Raw genomic sequence first — 20,898 nt, 5'->3', positions numbered from 1 at the left:
CAACCTCCACTGGTTGCATGGAGGGCCTTCATGTTGGCGTTGGTATGAAGGCCAATCTATGCCCGGCTCGACCTTTACGCCGACCTACACCCAGGTGGTACTAACCAAGGTCACTACCCAAACCCATGTTTTGCTAAAACTGGGCATTATGGAAATTTGAGGCTTTACACAAATTTGGTAAGTAAAAACAAACACAGGCCTCAACACAAATAAAATTCCTGACTCCAAAATCAATGGAGGAAACACAAGATCAGTTTCAGAGTTCAAAACAGCATAAGAAATATTATTAAAACTTTCCTATATAAAAGCTGATCAGGTAGAATTTCTCAAATTAATTGATTAATTGATCTCTCTAAATTGCCCTAAAGTGTGAATGTGTGTGTGCAAGGATAAGTGTGTTAGATGATGGATGGATGAATGTTTGTTAAAAGTGTCTGACAGTAGAATATGAAACAGAGAATCTGTGGAAAGTCCTCTGGCTCTGCTACTGTCCAGAAACAACCAATCAGAACCAAAAGACAAACTTTTGGTTCTGATTGGTTTTTAATGTGTTGAATGTGTCTCAGCACATTCAACACATTAGACCACTAATGTACTGCAGCTACACAATTGGCAGAAATACAATCTAACATTATACCATCATTGTTTATAATGATTTAGAAAACAAAATGTTGTACAGGTTTGTCAAAACTATTTCGACCCATATTAGAACTTTGCATTGATTTCCCTTCATTTTAGTAGCTGCAATTTTGCCTAACCCACACATTTTCCCTAACCCTAAGCAATACTAGTCTATTCCTAACCCTATCATTAACTAAAACTTAATTAGCATCTTACCTCTAAATCAGGGGTGGGCACTCCTGGTCCTCGAGGGCCGGTGTCTTGCAACTTTTAGATGCATCTCTACTTCAACACACCTGAGTCAAATAATGAGGTCGTTAACAGGACTCTGGAGAACTTGACTGCACTTAGGAGGAGATTCAGCTGTTGGATTCAGGTGTGTTGGACCAGGGAGACATCTAAGAGTTGCAGGACACCGGCCCTCGAGGACCAGGAGTGCCCACCCCTGCTCTAAATGTTACCCCTGACCCAAAGTAATGAGTCCATCATATTAGGACTGGACTTTGGTCCTAATATGATGGAACTAATGCAGTGTTTCTCCATTCCGGTCCTCAGGCCCCCTGCTCTGCATGTTTTAGTTGTTCCCCTTCTGTCACACACCTGTATTGAATCAGAGGTTGATTAACAGGCTTCTGCAGTACTTGATGACTGCAGAAGAGGTCATGCAATCATTTGGATCAGCTGTTCTGAAATAGAGACACATCTAAAACATGCAGAGCAGGAGGTTTAAAGACTGGAATTGAGAAGCACTGACCTAAAGTGACACTGGACATATAATGGTGCGTTCACACCAAATGTGTTTTGAGCGTCAGGAGAGTCTGGTTTATATTCAAAGTCTATGTGGAGGCGCGTCGAGGGCTATTTGAACCGTTTGGAGTGTTTGACACATCTAACACATCCAACACTCCACATAGACTTTGAATATAAACCAGACTCTCCTGATGCTCAAAACATGTTTGATGTGAATGCACCATTAGAATGTTCAGTTCCACTGGTAACAATGACATCAGCAGTGATGACATCACTCTTTGATGCATCAAATGAATCTCTCTTGAGTGTAGCACTCAGACTGTTTTTCAGACCTGTTCCTGTTTCTGACTTATAAGTTATAAGTTATGAATCTTCTACAGGAGCATTGTTAAAATGATTTGAAGGCACAGAATCAGCCCAGTACAGGTTCACATTCTCAGGTAAGAGAGACTCACCTGGTATAAAGTTAAATTTTCGGTACTGGAATTACATTTATTAATTTAATCAAAGCATGTCATGAATATGTGTACATGTACTCCATCTTAAGTCCAGAGCATACTAGTTTTTTGTTGCTTTTGCCACCACTAGATTATATGCATATAAGATATAACATAAACAGCACTATTCAGAGATACAATGAGCTTATAGAAGTTGTTCCACAATGTCTGTAGATCTGTTATGTGCAGTTCCACTATAACAAAGAGATCATCATCTGATGTCAGAGTGATGCTATGGGCTCTTGCCCATAGCATTACCCATAGCAATGCTCTCCCTATGCATTGCTATGGGCAGGCCCCAATAAATCAATATTTCTACCAGAATAATTCCATAAACTGGCTAATGTCAACACATGGAGTGTGGGCAATGCATGATGCAAATAAATATCACCTGAAGAGCGTATGTTTGATCTCTTATCCACTTTTTGTTGATAAGAGAAAATCCACATTAAAATTAAACTTGTGCATCAAATTATGAAGTATATACAGTATATATACTGTATAAATTTATCTGACCTGGGGGAAAAAAGAATGGTTGTTATTCGTCCGTGAGAGTCCACCAATGAATGAAATTCTCATTTTGAACACGTTTAATTTTTATTTCTAAGTTCAGTCAGTACACATGACCAATAATGCAAAGGTTTTGTTTAAAATATGTTTAATGAAAACACTACAAACATACAAAGTTGTTCTTGTTTGCATTCATGTCGAGGTTGTTTTTCTCATGTTTGGAGATGGTAAACAGATTGTTCTTTGAATAATTAATGACAGTCTTTAAACATCGCTCTAATGAGTTTCAGAGGAGCCTATTAACACACACAGGAGCACAGTCAACAGGCTAATTATTATCATCATTATTGCATGGACAAAAACAACTTCAGATGAAAAACAAAGCAAGATCTTCAGAATGTAACTCTGCCCCATGACACCTTAAAGTCTTTACAACTATACAAGACTCTAAATGCACAGTCAAAGTTAAACGCAGACACATACTTTTTGTTTACCTCCCGGTTGTCTTAACAATGACTTGCAAAAGTATTCATACCATTAAACTTTTCTGCATTTTGCCAACTTCAATGGGATTTTATGTGACAGCCTCATAAAATCCAGCCTTCCAGCCTCATCTTTGAGGCTGGAAGGCCTCTTTGCCATCACCCTAATCTGGAGCTCCATTAGAAGATTCTCCATCAGATTAATGTCAGGACTCCGTCTCGGTCAGGCCAAAACATGCATTTTACTTTTTGTCAAATGAAACAACAACAAAAATATTTTCCCTTATGAATAATTTTAGGCTTCACAGTATTTATTGTGCAAAGTTTTGTATTGAATATTAATTCCTACATACTGCACAATTACATTTTCTCAGTTTGTTTTAATTTTTTTACCTTAGTTTATATACTTTATCCATCGTCCATATTTATGTTCTTGAGATACAGTGAGGAAAATAAGTATGTGAACACCCTGCGACTTTGCAAGTTCTTACACTTAGAAATCATGGAGGGGTCTGAAATTTTCATCTTAGGTGCATCTTAGATCTTAGGTGCATGTCCACTGTGAGAGACATAATCTAAAAAAAAATAATAATGACATCCGGAAATCACAATGTATGATTTTTAAAATAATTTATTTGTGTGTTACTGTTGCAAATATGTATTTGAACACCTGCCTATCAGCAAAGATTCTGGCCCTCATAGACCAGTTAGTCCGCCTCTAAAAAGTCCATTCCATGTTTGAGGGCGTTAGCTTTATAAAGACTCCTGTCCACCCCACACAATCAATAAGACTCCAACTACTAACATGGCTAAGACCAAAGATCTGTCCAAAGACACCAGAGACAAAATTGTAGACCTCCACAAAGTTGGTAAGGGCTAAGGGACAATTGCCAAGCAGCTTGGTGAAAAAAGATAAACTGTTGGAGCAATTATTCGAAAATGGAAGAAACATGACTGTCAATCTCCCTTGGACATGCAAGATCTCACCTCGTGGCGTTTCAATGATCCTAGGAAAGGTGAGGAGTCAGTCCAGAACTACACGGGAGGAGCTGGTCAATGACCTGAAGAGAGCTGGCACCACTGTTTCCAAGGTTACTGTGGGTAACACACTAAGATGTTATGGTTTAAAATCATGCAATGCACTGAAGGTTCCCCTGCTTAAATCAGCCTACGCCCAGACCCGTCTTAAGTTTGCCCATGACCATTTGGATGATCCAGAGGAGTCATGGGAGGAAGTGATGTGGTCAGATGAGACCAAAATAGAACTTCTTGGTCTTAATTCCACTGGCCGTGTTTGGAGCACGAAGAACGATGAGTACCATCCCGTAAGAAGCATGTTGAGATTCTTGAGGTCTGGCCTAGCCAGTCATACATTGTGATATCCAGATTATTATTATTTTAGATTAAAATTAAAAAGATAAAAAAAAAACGTATAAAAAACTCCACAGGAGCACATGACCCTCTGACCACCACCAGCAGACAAGGGCGGTGAAATCTCTTGCGCAGAGGCCGATGCAGTGGGAATCGAACCAGCAACCCACCTGTTGTGGGACGAATTTCTACCACCGTCAACACCATTGTCCCAAAACCAAAAATAAGGCTTATCTAATCATAGAAAGGGATGAACCAAAAGTAATCAAATTTGAAGTAATCAAAATGGTAAAACAACTAACAGGTTGTTAGTTGTTTAGAACCAACAACTAAAACCCAGGATCTGACAGTGTGTAAATAAATTGGTGCACCAGGCATCAATCAATCAATCACTCAATCAAATTGTATTTGTATAGCACATTTCAACAGCAAGACATTTCAAAGTGCTTTACATCATTACAAACACAGAAACACAATGCAATATAGAATCAATAATCAAAACAAAGCATTAAGTCAAGTTCCATCCATAAATTTGTAATTGATTACATTTCAAATACAATTCTAAACAGGTGGGTTTTTAGTTGAGATTTAAAAGAAGTCAGTGTTTCAGCTGTTTTACAGTTTTCTGGAAGTTTGTTCCAAATTTGTGGTGCATAGATGCTGAAAGCTGCTTCTCCTCGTTTGGTTCTGGTTCTGGGGATGCAGAGCAGACCAGAACCGGAAGACCTGAGAGGTCTGGAAGGTTCATACAACAACAGCAGATCTTTAATGTATTGTGGTGCTAAGCCGTTCAGTGATTTATAAACTAACAACAGTATTTTAAAGTCTATTCTTTGAGCTACAGGGAGCCAGTGGAGGGACTTTAAAACTGGTGTTATGTGCTCCATCTTCCTGGTTTTAGTGAAAACACCAGCAGCAGCATTCTGGTTCAGCTGCAGCTGTTTGATTGATTTATTGGACAGACCTGTGAAGACGCTGTTGCAATAATCAATACGACTGAAGATGAATGCATGGATGAGTTTCTCTAGATCTGGCTGAGACATTAGTCCTTTAATCCTGGAAATGTTCTTCAGGTGATAGAAGGCCGACTTTGTGACTGTCTTTATGTGGCTCTGGAGGTTCAGGTCAGAGTCCATCACTACTCCCAGGTTTCGGGCTGATCGCTGGTTTTCAGTTGTAATAACTGAAGCTGCGCGTTGACTCTAGATCGTTCCTCTTTATGTCCAAAAATAATAACTTCAGTTTTGTTTCTGTTCAACTGGAGAAAGTTTTGGCACATCCACACATTTATCTGTTCTAAGCATCTGTTCAGTGATTGGATGGGCTCTGAGTCACCTGGTGACATCGTAATGTAGAGAAATCGTAATGTTAATTAGGTTCAGTCCTTAAGATAATTAAAGAGCATCATTCAGTAGACATGAGTTTCTTAATAATCATATATAAACAGCTTTACTTGTGTTTCGTCTCTCTCTATATCTCTTTATATGCATTAAGTTTTCATTGCATTGTAGGTGAAATTCAATGAAAAAAGCTGAACTTTTAGCATTAGTGAAAATTGTTTTCAACATCATCATGATGATTGACATTGTATGATGAGGATGATCGCCAGAGGCGTGTCGCAATGACAACATTGTTTCCACGTGGTTCCTATGTGCATGTCAGGGTTTAAAAAGAACGTTCAGAGAGCATTTGTGCCCACCATGAGCCAAGATGCCACATTAGAGTTGGAAAGGAACTGATAATAGAAATGATTTGGTGTCTTAGAACTGCATGCAAATGTACTTTGTTCTAATCAGAGTGAGTTAAAGAAATACTTGATTTATAATGCAGACAAAGTGAGGTTCTGAGAGGTTTTCTGTACTTAACACTGAAATGAGTAACAACACCTCTGTTGTTGGTGGTAAAATTTCAATGCGAAAGATGAATGATCAGGTGATAATTGTACAGATTCTGGTGGGTATTTTTCTTTGCATCAACTCCATGCTGATTGCAACCTTTTTCACTAAGGAAATCTTCTACACAAACATGCGCTACATTTTATTCGTCACCACACTATTTTCTGATTCTGTATATTTAATCATCTCAAATTTGCTGCTGAATTTGAGCTATTTTGCTGTTCCTGTACAATCATGGTCATGTATTTTCTTTTGCCTCCTGTCGTCTTTGTGTAATTATGTCACTCCTCTGACTCTGACAGCGATGAGCCTGGAGCGCTATGTGGCTGTCTGCATGCCACTGCGTCATGCAGAGCTGTGCACTGCAGGCAGAGCCCTGCAGGGCATCCTCATCATTCACAGCCTCAGCATCATACCCTACATTGTGGTTCTTATAATCTTCTTTTCTTCAGTCACCTTTAGCTTCTTCACACAACACATCATCTGCTCTATGGATGCTTTAATTTTGCACAGGTGGCAGGGTCATGTAAGGTCTGCGATCAGTCAGTTTTACTTCCTGATCATGTGTATCCTCATCGCTTTCTCCTATGTTCAAATAATAAAAGTGGCCAAAGCTGCATCTGGAAACAACAAAGAGTCGACACAAAAAGGACTCAGAACTGTGATCTTCCATGCTTTCCAGCTGTTGCTCTGTCTCATCCAGCTGTGGACCCCTTTCATTGAAGCTGCTGTACTTCAGACTAATTTCAGTTTACCGGTATATACAAACATCCGATACATTAACTATATTCTGTTTAATCTTTCTTCTCGATGCCTGAGTCCTCTTATCTACGGCCTGAGAGACGAAACGTTTCTACTTGCGCTGAAACACTGGCTGTTCTGCTGCCCATTCAAGGCCAACATGTTTAAACTGTGAACCTGGAACAGCAAATGTTTATTGTGTAGAAATGTGTTTTAAAGCTGTATAACATGCAATGAAGTTGAAACATTTCAACCGACTTGTTTAAACATGAAGCATTTGAATGCCTCCAATTTAATCCATAATTAAAAGCATCATGACGGTTATTTTTATCTTTAAGATCTTTATTAAGAATCTCAATGTTTGTATGGCGCAAAGTACAGAAACATCAGCTGATTTTCAGGGCTGCAGATCACGATTGTTTTAGTAATTAATATTCAGACGATTATTCTGATGAATTATCAAATAACTGGATAAAAGATTCGACACATTGTGCAGAATTTTTAATGTAATCACTATATGCAATATTAGAAATACATAAGAAAAAACATATGAACAAACATTTTATTGCTTAAAATGAAATAACATCTCATTCCTTTGGTGAACACTTGATCATTTGTAGCCAAAATAATGCATCTGCTTCTAAAAAGCTGCTTTTAACATCAGCGTATGAAAAGCTCAGGCCTTTCTGTTTGACTTAACGTTGATACAGTGATGCCTGATCTGTTGGCTACAGTTTTGGATTAACCCATTAATAGAACAGCAAAAGGTGCTCACTTTTTTTTTCCAGAATGTGGACCAGGTGAATCTAAAGCGATGCCATTTCAGGAGGTCTGGGTAGAACACATTTACAGACAAAGGTTCTCTATCTTAATGTGTAAAATCCTTGCATTGTTTTGGCTTAACATCTGCTGTCAGGGTGCGGTTCCTGCACCAAATGGCATGGTTTGAGTCTGTATATAAAGTTAGTGATCAATCGATCAGTAAATTAGTTGAAGATTATTTCTACAGTAAATTAATCATGATAACGCTGACTATTGTTTCAGCCCTTCGGAGTTTAGATAACTTGGGGTTTGTCTTATAACTTCACATTTTAATTGGCTGGCTGTATAATTATATATATAACAGCATGTAATTGTTTCATTTGTCCAATGTTTGATTTGTGAGAACTTTCTAAAAATGTTGTAGGAAGGAGAAATATTTATTAATTTTTAATTGGACAATATTTAGTAGAGCTTGAGAATGTATTTAAAAAAAAAAATCAATTACGATTTTGGGGGCGAAATAAATGTAAGCAAAAACTAAATTAAAAATGCATAAACTTTGTTATTATTACCTTTTAAACCAAATGACAATCCACATAATAAGTTAATACTAGAAATAATAGAACTGCAAACAGTTATAATGGGTTCCTCGACCCAGCAGGTCCCCCCCCCAGCACCGCCCCTCTCGCAAACTGTCCCCATGCTCTTGCCGTCGGCCTACGCATCGCCAGCTCTCTGCGTGCCTCAACCGAGTCGACAATTGTTCGAGAGGTTCTTTTGTCGTGAAAGATTTCAAATGAAGGAAGCCTGAAAATAAATGTACCTGCTCCACCCAATGTGAGCCAGCGTGCTTTATTGAAGTTCAATGTCAGCTGAACTGTGGCTTGCATCGGTTCCTTTAAAGAACGGGCCTGTGTTGTATTTGAAGAGGATTAAATGCAAAAAAGTGTGAAACTGAATTGAGACAAAAGACAGAAAAATACTTAATATACAAAACATGCTGTGGTGAATAAACATTAGTTTATATAGATGCATTGGCTTTTATGGTTTAGTTACTCTTGAATTTCCCCGTAGATAAAGTTAGACAAATTCAGACATGTTGCTGGCCAAAATAAATGTGGATTTGGCTTCATTATGTGGCCAGATAGAATAACTAAACTATGGAGGGTATATGTTACTGTACAAGAAAAACAAATCAACAGATCAAGAATACACTGTAAACAAATGTACTGAAAAAGAACCATCATCCATCATCCAATGGCCTGTAAAACAGTTTATTTAGATATGATGTCCTAAATGCTTCATATGGGCCAGATAATTGGCCCATATGAAGCCAATTATGTGGTTCAAACATGTGGTAAAAAAGAATTATTGCACTATAGTGGGAAGATGTTTCTCTACAAGAAGAAAAATCAATAAATCAAGAAAACACTAAAGAAATGTATCAAAAAAACATAATAATAAGTCATTATAATATGACACATGCAGGCAGCACTGCATGTAGCCAAATCGTTCGATGGCCTAAAAAACAGTGTATGTGGCCAAATAGACTACAATACGAGGACCATAAAGGAAGTCAAAAGTTGTTAACTGAACTGAAGATGTGGAAAGCTGCAGGCATCCAGCCAAAGATGAGGTGTCTTTTGTAGTTTAATAAGTTTTGCTCAATTTACAATTCCTTTGTGCATGGTTTCTGTAAGAGGTGTGTCGCAATGACAACATTGTTTCCACGTGGTTCCTATGTGCATGTCAGGGTTTAAAAAGAACGTTCAGAGAGCATTTGTGCCCACCATGAGCCAAGATGCCACATTAGAGTTGGAAAGGAACTGATAATAGAAATGATTTGGTGTCTTAGAACTGCATGCAAATGTACTTTGTTCTAATCAGAGTGAGTTAAAGAAATACTTGATTTATAATGCAGACAAAGTGAGGTTCTGAGAGGTTTTCTGTACTTAACACTGAAATGAGTAACAACACCTCTGTTGTTGGTGGTAAAATTTCAATGCGAAAGATGAATGATCAGGTGATAATTGTACAGATTCTGGTGGGTATTTTTCTTTGCATCAACTCCATGCTGATTGCAACCTTTTTCACTAAGGAAATCTTCTACACAAACATGCGCTACATTTTATTCGTCACCACACTATTTTCTGATTCTGTATATTTAATCATCTCAAATTTGCTGCTGAATTTGAGCTATTTTGCTGTTCCTGTACAATCATGGTCATGTATTTTCTTTTGCCTCCTGTCGTCTTTGTGTAATTATGTCACTCCTCTGACTCTGACAGCGATGAGCCTGGAGCGCTATGTGGCTGTCTGCATGCCACTGCGTCATGCAGAGCTGTGCACTGCAGGCAGAGCCCTGCAGGGCATCCTCATCATTCACAGCCTCAGCATCATACCCTACATTGTGGTTCTTATAATCTTCTTTTCCTCAGTCACCTTTAGCTTCTTCACACAACACATCATCTGCTCTGTGGATGCTTTAATTTTGCACAGGTGGCAGGGTCATGTAAGGTCTGCGATCAGTCAGTTTTACTTCCTGATCATGTGTATCCTCATCGCTTTCTCCTATGTTCAAATAATAAAAGTGGCCAAAGCTGCATCTGGAAACAACAAAGAGTCGACACGAAAAGGACTCAGAACTGTGATCCTTCATGCTTTCCAGCTGTTTCTCTGTCTCATCCAGCTGTGGACCCCCTTCATTGAAGCTGCTGTTCTCCAGATTGATTTCAGTTTATTTATAAACGTCAGATACATTAACTATATTCTGTTTATTCTTGCTCCTCGATGCCTGAGTCCTCTTATCTACGGCCTGAGAGAGGAAACGTTTCTACTTGCGCTGAAACACTGGCTGTTCTGCTGCCCATCCAAGGCCAACATGTTTAAACTGTGAACCTGGAACAGCAAATGTTTGCCTAGAAATTAGTTTTAAAGATGTATAATATGCAATTATCTCAAAAAACATTTCAACCGACTTGTTTAAACATGAAACCTTTGAATTCAATAATCAATAATAATTATAATTTAAAACACCATATTTTGTCTTTAGAATATTTATGTGTGGATGCTTAATGTTTGTATCGTTCAAAGTAAAGATAGATCAACTGCGTTTACTTGAGTTGTATATCAAAATTAAATTTTAGGTTGACTGACATTTTCGTAGGTTACAGAGTGAATATTACAGAGTAGTTGTTTTATTTTTCCAATGTTTGTTTTGATTTGCGAGCACTTGATAAGAACGTGATAGGAAAGAGAAACGTATATGACATTTTGGTTGCACAATATCTAGTAGTTAAAAAAACACCAAACCTATTTTAGTTACTTTTATTTCCCCCCCAATTAAAAAAAACGTCACACTAAAGATATTTTCAACTGTTGTCTTTCCTGTGTTCTCTAATGCATCCAAAATCAAAAAGAAAAAATCTAATAATAATAAAAAGATTTTAGAAAACCCACTATCACTGAGTTTCATTGAAACCTAATTTTCATAGTGATAATCCACTTGTCAACACTGCTTCTGTGTTGTCATAGTCACAAAAAAGAGACTATGACAACACAGCTACTATTCCTATTGGAACATTATTCTCTCTATCTGTTCCCGTAGCTGTACACACACACACACACACACAATGCAATCAAAAAGCAAAACAAACCTTCTGACCCAAAATGACTCTTGATCAGGTTCTATGCATAACATGAAAGAAGAAAAGAACAGCAAACTTGAGAGACTTTAAATAACACAAATACACACATTATTTCTTGTGGTGTTGCTGTAAGTCTGTTTGGAACTTATGGTGCAATGGCTGTAATTACATATTACATATACAATTGACAGTGGACAGTTGCTCTGTGTTGTTGACTTTGCAGAAATCTCTAAAAGCAGCAGCTCATTCACTTGCCTTTTCTAGAAGAGAGACCGGGTTTAACACAGACAGGTTACAATGTATCTATAGAAAGACAACATGAAATAAAGGCTACAAGCAGCGTTGGAGGCCCTCGCAGCTCAGCGCCGCTCCGGCCTCGTGACGACTGTGGGAACTTCAGCAACATCACCCACTCATCATTGTCAACGCTCTCATGCAGTTCCTGCACCTGTCCGCCAGACGGTGCACACCAATATGTTTAGCAGTGCTCCCTAATGACGCACCAAAACTCTGGTGCAGATTGGATGATGTATCATCCAACTGTTCCAATAACCTGAGCACTGGAGTCAAATTCCCATATTATGCTATTGGCATCTTCAGAGGTTAACTACAGTCATTTACATCCAGTTTGGTGCAAATCGGATGATACATGTGTGATTTAGAGCCAACCATATGCAAACGGCAAGGGATTAGAATTGGACATATTCTCCCATGCACACATGGTCCAGCCACCAGCTAGTGTTGACATGATTCAACATCATGTTGTTCTATGTCATTTGAACACAGGTTGAATTATAGAGTCAACAGAAATGAACCAGCAAGAAAACAGGTGACTTCCTCTTCAAAGGGGATAGGGCAATGGTGATGTCACCAACTGACCATGTGAATTTGATCAGTGTTGGTTGGTTATGACAGACAAAGTCTGAGGCAGTTGGGAGCCCATGTGTGAAAGTTATTCCCCCTAGTTCAGGGGTCTCAAACTCCAGTCCTCAAGGGCCGCAGTCCTGCAGCTTTTAGATGTGCCACAGGTACAAAACACTGGAATGAAATGACTTAATGACCTCCTCCTTGTGTAGATCAGTTTTCCAGAGCCTTAATGACCTAATTATTCTGTTCAGGTGTGGTGAGGCAGAGGCACATCTAAAAGTTGCAGGACTGCGGCCCTCGAGGACTGGAGTTTGAGACCCCTGCCCTAGATGTGTTATGACAAATGGTAAGACTTGAGACTTTGCCATGCCCATGTACTTTGATCTAGCCAAAGGAATTTGATAACGTTTGATCTGCAATGTCTAAGGAGTGTGTTGACTGATTATGAAGCCTGCATCTTAAAAGCTATAGGAGTTTGTTCAGATTCAACATGTGAAACAAAATAGTGGCTTTCATCCAATATGGCCGATTTCCTGTAGGATTTGGACTATGGCTCCAAGAGACTTTTTTGTTAGTCCTGTTAAGATACATGATTGTAGGCCAAAGCTTGGCTTGGGGCTGATTTTTGTTTTCAAATCCTGAGAGTGCGGTGAAGGAATTAGGTCCCGCCCACCAAATATTGGACTGCATTCCTGTTGAGGGGTAGACAAGAATCAATCATAGTGAGTTTGGTGCAGTTGGGCTAAAATATATGGAACTTGGGGCCAAACGGATGTCAACTATGTGACCCCTGAATTCACCATACTGCGAAAATGGATGGATGGATGGGTCATAGATGGAGCTTTCCAAGCAAAAACAGTCACTTCCTGTTCTTAGAGGGCAGGGCTTACATGATGACAGAATATGACAACATAGGCTTGTCAGGCATCTAACCTGGATTATTCATGCGTTTGGTGCTACTTGGCCTTTGTGTGTGAAAGTTATAGAGCTTTGTTTGCTTTTATGAGTCCGCCAAGTCAGTCACTTGGCAATGCCCCCTAAACATGCTCGAAAACCCACGATTTTGATAACTTTTAATCCCAATCCCTTAACTTCATACTGGCCAAAAATAAAGCTGAAAGCTAAAAATCCTTAGGAGAAGTGTGTTAAAATTTGAGATGTGTAAACTTGAAAAATGACCAAAATGTGCCTTTTAACACAAAATGACTGCCTCCCTGTACATTTTATGGCATACCACCAAGAGACTTTTTTTTCTTGAATTATTGGGAACTACCTATGTCACAAATTTCAGATCTCTATGATATGCAGCTTTGTCCTGTCTTAAGTTAGAGGGCGCTGTCGAGCAGTTTGGTTAAGCCCACTTTCGATTCCATTGCAATTAAAACATTTTTACGTGGGGGACAAGTTTTGGTGAAGCTTGTTGAGTTTTTGAATATGTTAAGGCTTACAAAAGGTTGCATGAATTGCCAGAAAAATAATAGTACATCTAGGTCTTTAATATCCATGTTGACAAACCCAAAGACAGAAGTACCAAACAGTAATACTTGAAAACTTTAGTCTCATTCAAAATGTTAAACAGGCAACACCTAATCGAGGACACACTCTGGATTTGATTATCAGTTAGGGTGCGGATATTTCCAAGGTCTGTAATTGACGTTGCCCTATCTGGTAGTTTTTCTGTTATCTTTGAAAGTACAATCTCCATCAGCTAGATGCTTTTACATAATGACCTTTTACAGGCAGCACAGCTGAAACTTTTAAGCAAATTTACTCTTGCACCTCTCTTCTACTCTGTAGATGAGCAGGTAGATACTTTCCATTCTAAAGTTTCACACGTAATTTATTCCGTTGCTTCCATTAAAAAGAAGCTCATGCCAGGTAGGACGAAATCTCAGAGGAGAACAGGTGAACTGAACTACTGTTTGATAACTAGCATCAGTTGGAATGCAAGTGTGACTGAATTGAAATACATTTTTGTAAAGTGTCCTAGGATGACATTTGTTGCGAATTGGTGCTATATAAATAAACTTAACTGAATTGAATATAACTGAAGCAACTAGAGAGCTGTGAGCTGGTACATCTTACCCAAAGAACATGGATTCTTTTTGTGTCAATATGTAACTTCTCATCAGCAGTGAGAAGTCACATGTGGGGTACCTCAGGATCCAGTCCTGGGACCCGTTCCTATTCAATCACTATCCTAGAAAAAGACAATAGCGCACAAAGAATTTATGAAACTTCTTTTTTGTATTTAGTGTTTCTTTACACTGCTTTTGAAACTCCATTGATTAGTCTAGTCAGTAAAGGTTTTACAGTACTTTCCAATTACCTCATGATCAGACAGCTCAGAGGTGTGTTATTATGACAACATTGTTTCCATGTGTGAGCTGGATGGTGATATAAGTTTAAGACACAGACACAGCTCAAAGGAGGGCATTTGTGCTAACAGTGAGCCTTTATGCCACATTAGAGTTGTAAAGTGTTGCAATATATAGATGGTCTCTATGAAAGACAAGCTGACATCAAATACCTTAGATGTGTCTTTTTGTGTTAATCAGAGTAAGTTCCATGTTTAAAGGTTACTATGAGAAATTTTAAGGCCACTAACAAAGTATTGAGGATATTTTGATTCAGGAATCTGAACATCTTGCAAATTATTTTTTCATAGTATTTCTGTATTCGAATGTAAAGTTTCAATGACTAACAACAGTTCTCTTGATGCTGGTAAATCTTCAGGGCGACTGATCAATGACCGAGTGATTTTTATTCAAGTGTTGGTTGCCGTTCTTCTTTGCATTAACTTGACGCTAATTCTAACATTTTTTATGAAGGAAATCTTCTACACAAACATGCGCTACATTTTGTTTGCCAATACATTATTTTCTGATTGCATAAATATAATGACAAATGTGATGCTGCTCTTTGTCTATTTTTCTGTCCCTTTACAAACATGGTTATGCCTTTTCTTTTGCCACCTGTCGTCTTTGTGTAATTATGTCACTCCTCTGACTCTGACAGCGATGAGCCTGGAGCGCTATGTGGCTGTCTGCATGCCACTGCGTCATGCAGAGCTGTGCACTGCAGGCAGAGCCCTGCAGGTCGTCTTCATCATTCACAGCCTCAGCATCATACCCTACATTGTGGTTTTTTTAATGCTGCTTTCTTCAGTCACCTTTAGCTTCTTCACACAACACATCATCTGCTCTGTGGATGCTTTAATTTTGCACAGGTGGCAGGGTCATGTAAGGTCTGCGATCAGTCAGTTTTACTTCCTGATCATGTGTATCCTCATCGCTTTCTCCTATGTTCAAATAATAAAAGTGGCCAAAGCTGCATCTGGAAACAACAAAGAGTCGACACGAAAAGGACTCAGAACTGTGATCCTTCATGCTTTCCAGCTGTTTCTCTGTCTCATCCAGCTGTGGACCCCCTTCATTGAAGCTGCTGTTCTTCAGATTGATTTCAGTTTATTTATAAACGTCAGATACATTAACTATATTCTGTTTAATCTTTCTCCTCGGTGTCTGAGTCCTCTTATCTACGGCCTCAGGGACGAGGCGTTTTTAGTTGCTCTGAAGCAATACGTGTTCTGCTGTCCGTTTATAGACACAGTAAAACGTTAACAAACTGAAGAACCTGAAATTTATTGAACATGGATGTGAATGTGATTCACGATGGATACATGTTCAAATATTTTGCCTGAATTGTCAGCAGAGTTGTTGGTATGTGTCAGATTCTGTGTTGTTTTGGGGTTTGATATATTGATTCTAGTTTAATTATTATTCTGTGTTCCTTAGTCTCTTTCCTTGCTCAGATTAGCCTTATTATATCTAAACTTAGTTAAGTTTTTAGTGATTCTAGTTTTGTTTATTTCTTCCATCTGTATAATCATTCTTTGTTACACTGAAATTCATTTTCTCAAGGCGTGGTCCGCTTTGGCCAGGTTCATTTTCCATTAGCAGAGCCAGCACGGCTCAGCCTGGCTATTCTCAGATTTTCCTAACTACTTCAGGGTAGTACTAGCAGGAACAAGCAGGCTACAGCACCAAAACCATTTACTTGACAGCTGACCGCATTCATTGCTCCAACAGTGTGAAACACCGGAACTATAATATTCATTTATTATGTGAATTTTACCTTCCCTTTGGATTAAAAAAAAATTATAATGGACCACCACTGCATTTAGTCTCAATAAATGAAATTCATGAATTCAACTCACTGACTCTTCTTGAACCTCATATTATAAGAACTTAAATGGAGAAAGGATCATCTCTACAATGTGGAGGCACCGAAGGTTAGTGATTTGAAAAACTGAGCAGAGTACCGCAAACGCCAAACTCTGGGTCGCTGCTCAGTGCAGAGTCTGTGTATGTGTGTTGCTGCTAGCACAGAGAGTGAACCCCTGCGGAGTTGTGTGTCTGAGAGGGAGGGTGTTTGATTGCAGGTGTGATTTGTGCTTTGTTTGTTTGTTTGTCTTGTGGTTGTTGTGTTAGTGGATAGTGAACAAGAATATATTATGAACAATTATGAAATGATCTTTGTTGAATGTTATACTGATGGATTTACTTTGTTAGGTACATGTCAACCACAACTGGGGCCTTGCTCTGTTCAGCTTTGGTTTTTATGACTTTGCTTGCTTATGATGCTCTGCTTACACATTAAACTTTAGCTTTAATAACATAAAGCTACATAATTTTGAAAGTTTAATCAGTAATACTTTTATAACACATTTATGTCAGATCATGATTTCTTGGTTAATGTCAAGTTGTCACAACAAAGACATTTTGAATGATGTCAACTTTGTATTAAAAGTGTCATGATTTACCGAATGACACTTTATGACAACAGTCATAAATATTCATGAAGACTTACTCATGTTCATGACAGGTGTTATGTCATGTTTATGATGGTGTTATGACAGAATTATTCAGAACTCATCAAATAAACTGTTACCAAAATCCTCAATAAAACATAATATATTTGAAAATCAGACACCTGATAAGTGAATAACAGCAACGTCATCAGCCGGTGTGACGCTGAACTGATGTGGTGAAGCTACCAGTAGCAGGAGAAGCTAACAAACACTGAAGAGAAGTGTATTGATAGCTGCAGATGTCAATACAGCTGCAGCCAGGCATGTTTTAATGTTACACAATACAGTTTTAGCAAGTTGCTCAAAGTATAAACTATGATTGTTGTGCATTTAAAGTGTAAAGCTTACCTTCGAGCAAACGCCCCCCAAAAGAATCCCAGCGCCTCCCTTTTGTAAAATTTCCGCCAGCGCACCCTGCCGCCCTCTGAACGCCCCCCAAGGAGCATTACCTCCCTCGTTGAGAAAAGCTAAAATAGAGCAAGAATATTGCTCAATTGGTAACAGTGGGGTGACTATTAACTGCAAACATGCAGACCTGACCCGGTGGGCCAGTCTATCAGTCAAATCTCTCTTACAGGACAGCAGAAGAGGACACTGGGTGATTTTTAGACCTTTGCTGAGATGAATAATATCAGTGGATGAGATTAGCTTCACATGTAAAAATCGGCCAGTGACCCAACTCCCAAAATTAAGGATATTGCTGTTGATTATTAACTGGTCTTTTTATCCACGCTCAGTTTGAGGAAGTGCTGTAAACCAGGGGCGCCCAAAGTGGGTCCTGGAGGGCCGGCTTCCTGCATGTTTTAGTTCTCTCCCTGGTGGTACCTACAACCTTTTCAGCATGTCAATGTTCTTCTTAGGCCTTCAAACAAGCCATCATTGGAACCAGGTGCGTTAAACCAGGGAAAGAACTAAAACATGCAGGATGCCGGACCTCCAGGACCCACTTTGGGCATTGCTGCTGTAAAGTCAACGACACAACGCAAGCGCAACAAGCTGGTTGAGGAGGGTGAATGCTGCAAGTCAATGACTCGATGCAATCTGCTGGGTTTCCTTAGATGGAAACAAAGAAATACTTTGAATAATTAATTGTTTAATAACTAGAATCAATTGGAATGTACAGTATGTATGATTTAATTGAAATATTTTTTTTCAGGTGCCTTGAGACAACGTTTGCTGTGAATTGGTGCAATATAAATAAATAAATTGAAACTTCTGGCCATTGAAGACTTAATGTTTAAATTTTGAACCCTAAAGTTTAAATGACTTTGGTCAATCTCTGTTTCCACTGTTTACTAGGTTTGTGTGGACACTCATGTGGCGCTGCTGGCTCAAAGCAACGCCGTATGATAGTAGACAAACCTTGACTAGTAAGAGCAAGTACTAGCTTCTCCAAAGAGAGGAAGAGCCATAGTTGTACTCACCTTTGCAGGCAGCTACAGCGAGTCACACAATGTCACAAAGACAGATGTTGGAGGTTGTTAGTTGTTTGTGGATCCCAACCCTGGTGGTCAAGGGCCAGCCACTGTCCTGCATGTTTTAAAAGAAATGAAATGACATCAGACTTATATTCACTCAAGGACGCTTTTCAGTGAAATCGGTCATTCTTATTCACACACACATTCGCATATCGATAATGGCAAGCAACTGGATCGCAGCCACATCCCCAGGGCAAGATGTGGCTACAATCGGTGGATCAACTCGGCGACCCACATGTTGCAGGACAATCTCCTTGGTTATGGGGTCAAGAAACAGAACAAGATAAAGCCAGCTCTTTCCATGTCAAGAGTTTACAGTAAAATATTTCTGCCCCTCAGTGCTTGAGTGTAGGTGGGCAGCAGTTCATCCAGGCATGTGGTGCTGGGTTTCTCCAGACATCGGCTCACTGAAGCAACAGCTGGGGTCGTGTCTGGGAGCCTCTGTGCATCTTTGATAGCTACGGGTTTCACAAGGTGTTGAACAGGTGCAACTCAGCCTGGGGAGAATGAGCTATGGTGGTATCCATACTCGCACCAAATCATGGGGCCACTGTGCGTGTATCTTGGGGCCACTGTGCGTGCTTTATCTTGTCCTCTGGACAAGATAAAGCACCATACAAGTACAGGCTATTTACCTGTAACCGTAGTTCTCACTACTTAATGGAAATGAAGACACAGATTCAAAAAGAATCTCTGTTATTCTTGGGCTCGCTTCTCTTTCTTCAGTACACCAATTACAAATGGTTTCAACGGATGGAGCAGCAGGCCCATGTCATTTCTCTGTCAGGCTATAAAAAACCTTATTTAACCAAGCTGGTATCTACTTAATTTGTTCTTTTAGAAAAATCATTAATACATATTTTTTGAATAAAAAAAAAAAAAATCAAAAGTCTTTTCTTACGGTAACTTCTTACAATCAAATTTGAAATAAATATCCTGGTTTAATTTTCTTTTTTTCTGTTCCCTCTTGAGAACAACTGAGGTGCACAAACAGCAAGTGGCGATGACGACACCACAGAGTTAACTTTCATTAGATATTGCTCCTGGATGTCTTGTATTTAAAGCCTTCATGCAAGGAGATCTTTGTGAACAGGCTGTTTAAAACTATTTGCATTGGAGCAGAATCAGAGGCTTTTAAATTACTGCATTTCATCTGAGCACCTTGGTTGGACTTATGCTTTGTATGTTATTGAAATAATCCTGTTTCGTTGTTTATTATTGAAACACAATGCATTCAATGAGTTGTTGCATCAATTGACTGAATCATTTTCTTTTCTTTAAAAGGAAAATGTCTAATAACAGCTCTGTTGCTGTTGGCTCTTTGCAGCAACAGATAAGCTTCCGTGTTTTGCTCGTTCAGATTTTGGTGGCTATTTTTCTGTGCATCAACATGTTGCTCATTGTGACGTTCTTCAAGAAGGAGTGCTTCCACACCAGCACTCGGTATATTTTATTTGCTGTGATGTTGCTGTCGGACAGTTTTGTGCTAATCCTATCTAATGTTTTGGTAATTATCAACTTTCTTCAGTTCGCCATACAGGTGTGGTTGTGTACCGTCATTTCCATTGTCACGTTGCTCTATGTTGCGGTCACACCTGTGACTCTGACAGCTATGACTCTGGAGCGTTACGTGGCCATTTGCCTGCCACTGCGGCACGCAGAGCTCTGCTCCACACGCAGGTCAATGCACTGCATCCTCGTCATTCACGGGATCAGCTCCGTTCCCTGCATGTTGAATCTCTCCATATTCTTTGCAACGGCGCCGTTGGGCCGTTACGAACAAAGAGCGTTGTGTTCAGTGGAGATATTCATTTTACAACCGTGGCAACGTCACTTTAGGTCTGCCATAAGTCAACTTTACTTTTTCATCATGTGCATCATCTTAGTTTTCTGCTACATTCAAATTGTCAAAGTGGCCAAAGCTGCATCTGGAGAGAATAAACAGTCGACACAGAAAGGAATGAGAACCGTGATTCTTCACGCCTTCCAGCTGCTGCTCTGCCTCATCCAGCTGTGGAGCCTGTTCACTGAAGATGCTGCTCTTAAAGCTGATTTTACTTTGTTCATGGACATCCGATACTGTAACTACTTATTATTCAGTGTGGCACCGAGATGTCTGAGTCCTCTGATTTATGGGCTCAGGGATGAAATGTTTTGTCTTGCACTTAAAAACAATATCTGCCTCAGATTTGAAAAAAGATACACGTTCTAAGTGGTACTAAGGATAATGAGTACAAAGTGTGAAATAAGCACAGAAAGTCAGTTTTACTCTATAAATATTTATATATAAGCATCCCTTGTAAAAAATTATGTATAACACAAATGTGAAGTGTTTTTTTTAAAAAAAGATTTGTTGTAACTTCTAATAATGTTTTATATTGTTTAGTTTTTTTGTTATTTTTTT

General features: G+C 39.1%; 4 protein-coding genes across 4 annotated transcripts; all 4 read left to right on the top strand.

Annotated features, from left to right (window-relative positions):
- The first annotated feature begins 6,103 nt into the window (after window positions 1–6,103).
- LOC111612066 (growth hormone secretagogue receptor type 1-like) lies at window positions 6,104–7,042 on the top strand. The gene has a single exon (XM_023351978.1). It carries the CDS (start codon window positions 6,104–6,106, stop codon window positions 7,040–7,042), a length of 939 nt encoding a protein of 312 aa, XP_023207746.1.
- A 2,550-nt stretch (window positions 7,043–9,592) lies between these two features.
- On the top strand, window positions 9,593–10,525 carry LOC106700441 (growth hormone secretagogue receptor type 1-like). The gene has a single exon (XM_014475877.2). The coding sequence runs from the start codon at window positions 9,593–9,595 to the stop codon at window positions 10,523–10,525; it is 933 nt and encodes a 310-aa protein (XP_014331363.2).
- Window positions 10,526–14,839: 4,314 nt separating this feature from the next.
- Window positions 14,840–15,766, top strand: LOC111612063 (growth hormone secretagogue receptor type 1-like). Its single transcript, XM_023351961.1, has one exon. The coding sequence runs from the start codon at window positions 14,840–14,842 to the stop codon at window positions 15,764–15,766; it is 927 nt and encodes a 308-aa protein (XP_023207729.1).
- A 4,016-nt stretch (window positions 15,767–19,782) lies between these two features.
- Window positions 19,783–20,706, top strand: LOC106700364 (nociceptin receptor-like). Its single transcript, XM_014475731.2, has one exon. It carries the CDS (start codon window positions 19,783–19,785, stop codon window positions 20,704–20,706), a length of 924 nt encoding a protein of 307 aa, XP_014331217.2.
- The last annotated feature ends 192 nt before the right edge of the window (window positions 20,707–20,898 follow it).

This window comes from Xiphophorus maculatus, chromosome 18 (assembly GCF_002775205.1).
Source record: "Xiphophorus maculatus strain JP 163 A chromosome 18, X_maculatus-5.0-male, whole genome shotgun sequence".
NCBI lineage: Eukaryota > Metazoa > Chordata > Actinopteri > Cyprinodontiformes > Poeciliidae > Xiphophorus > Xiphophorus maculatus.
This window is presented reverse-complemented; position numbering and strand designations above follow the sequence as displayed.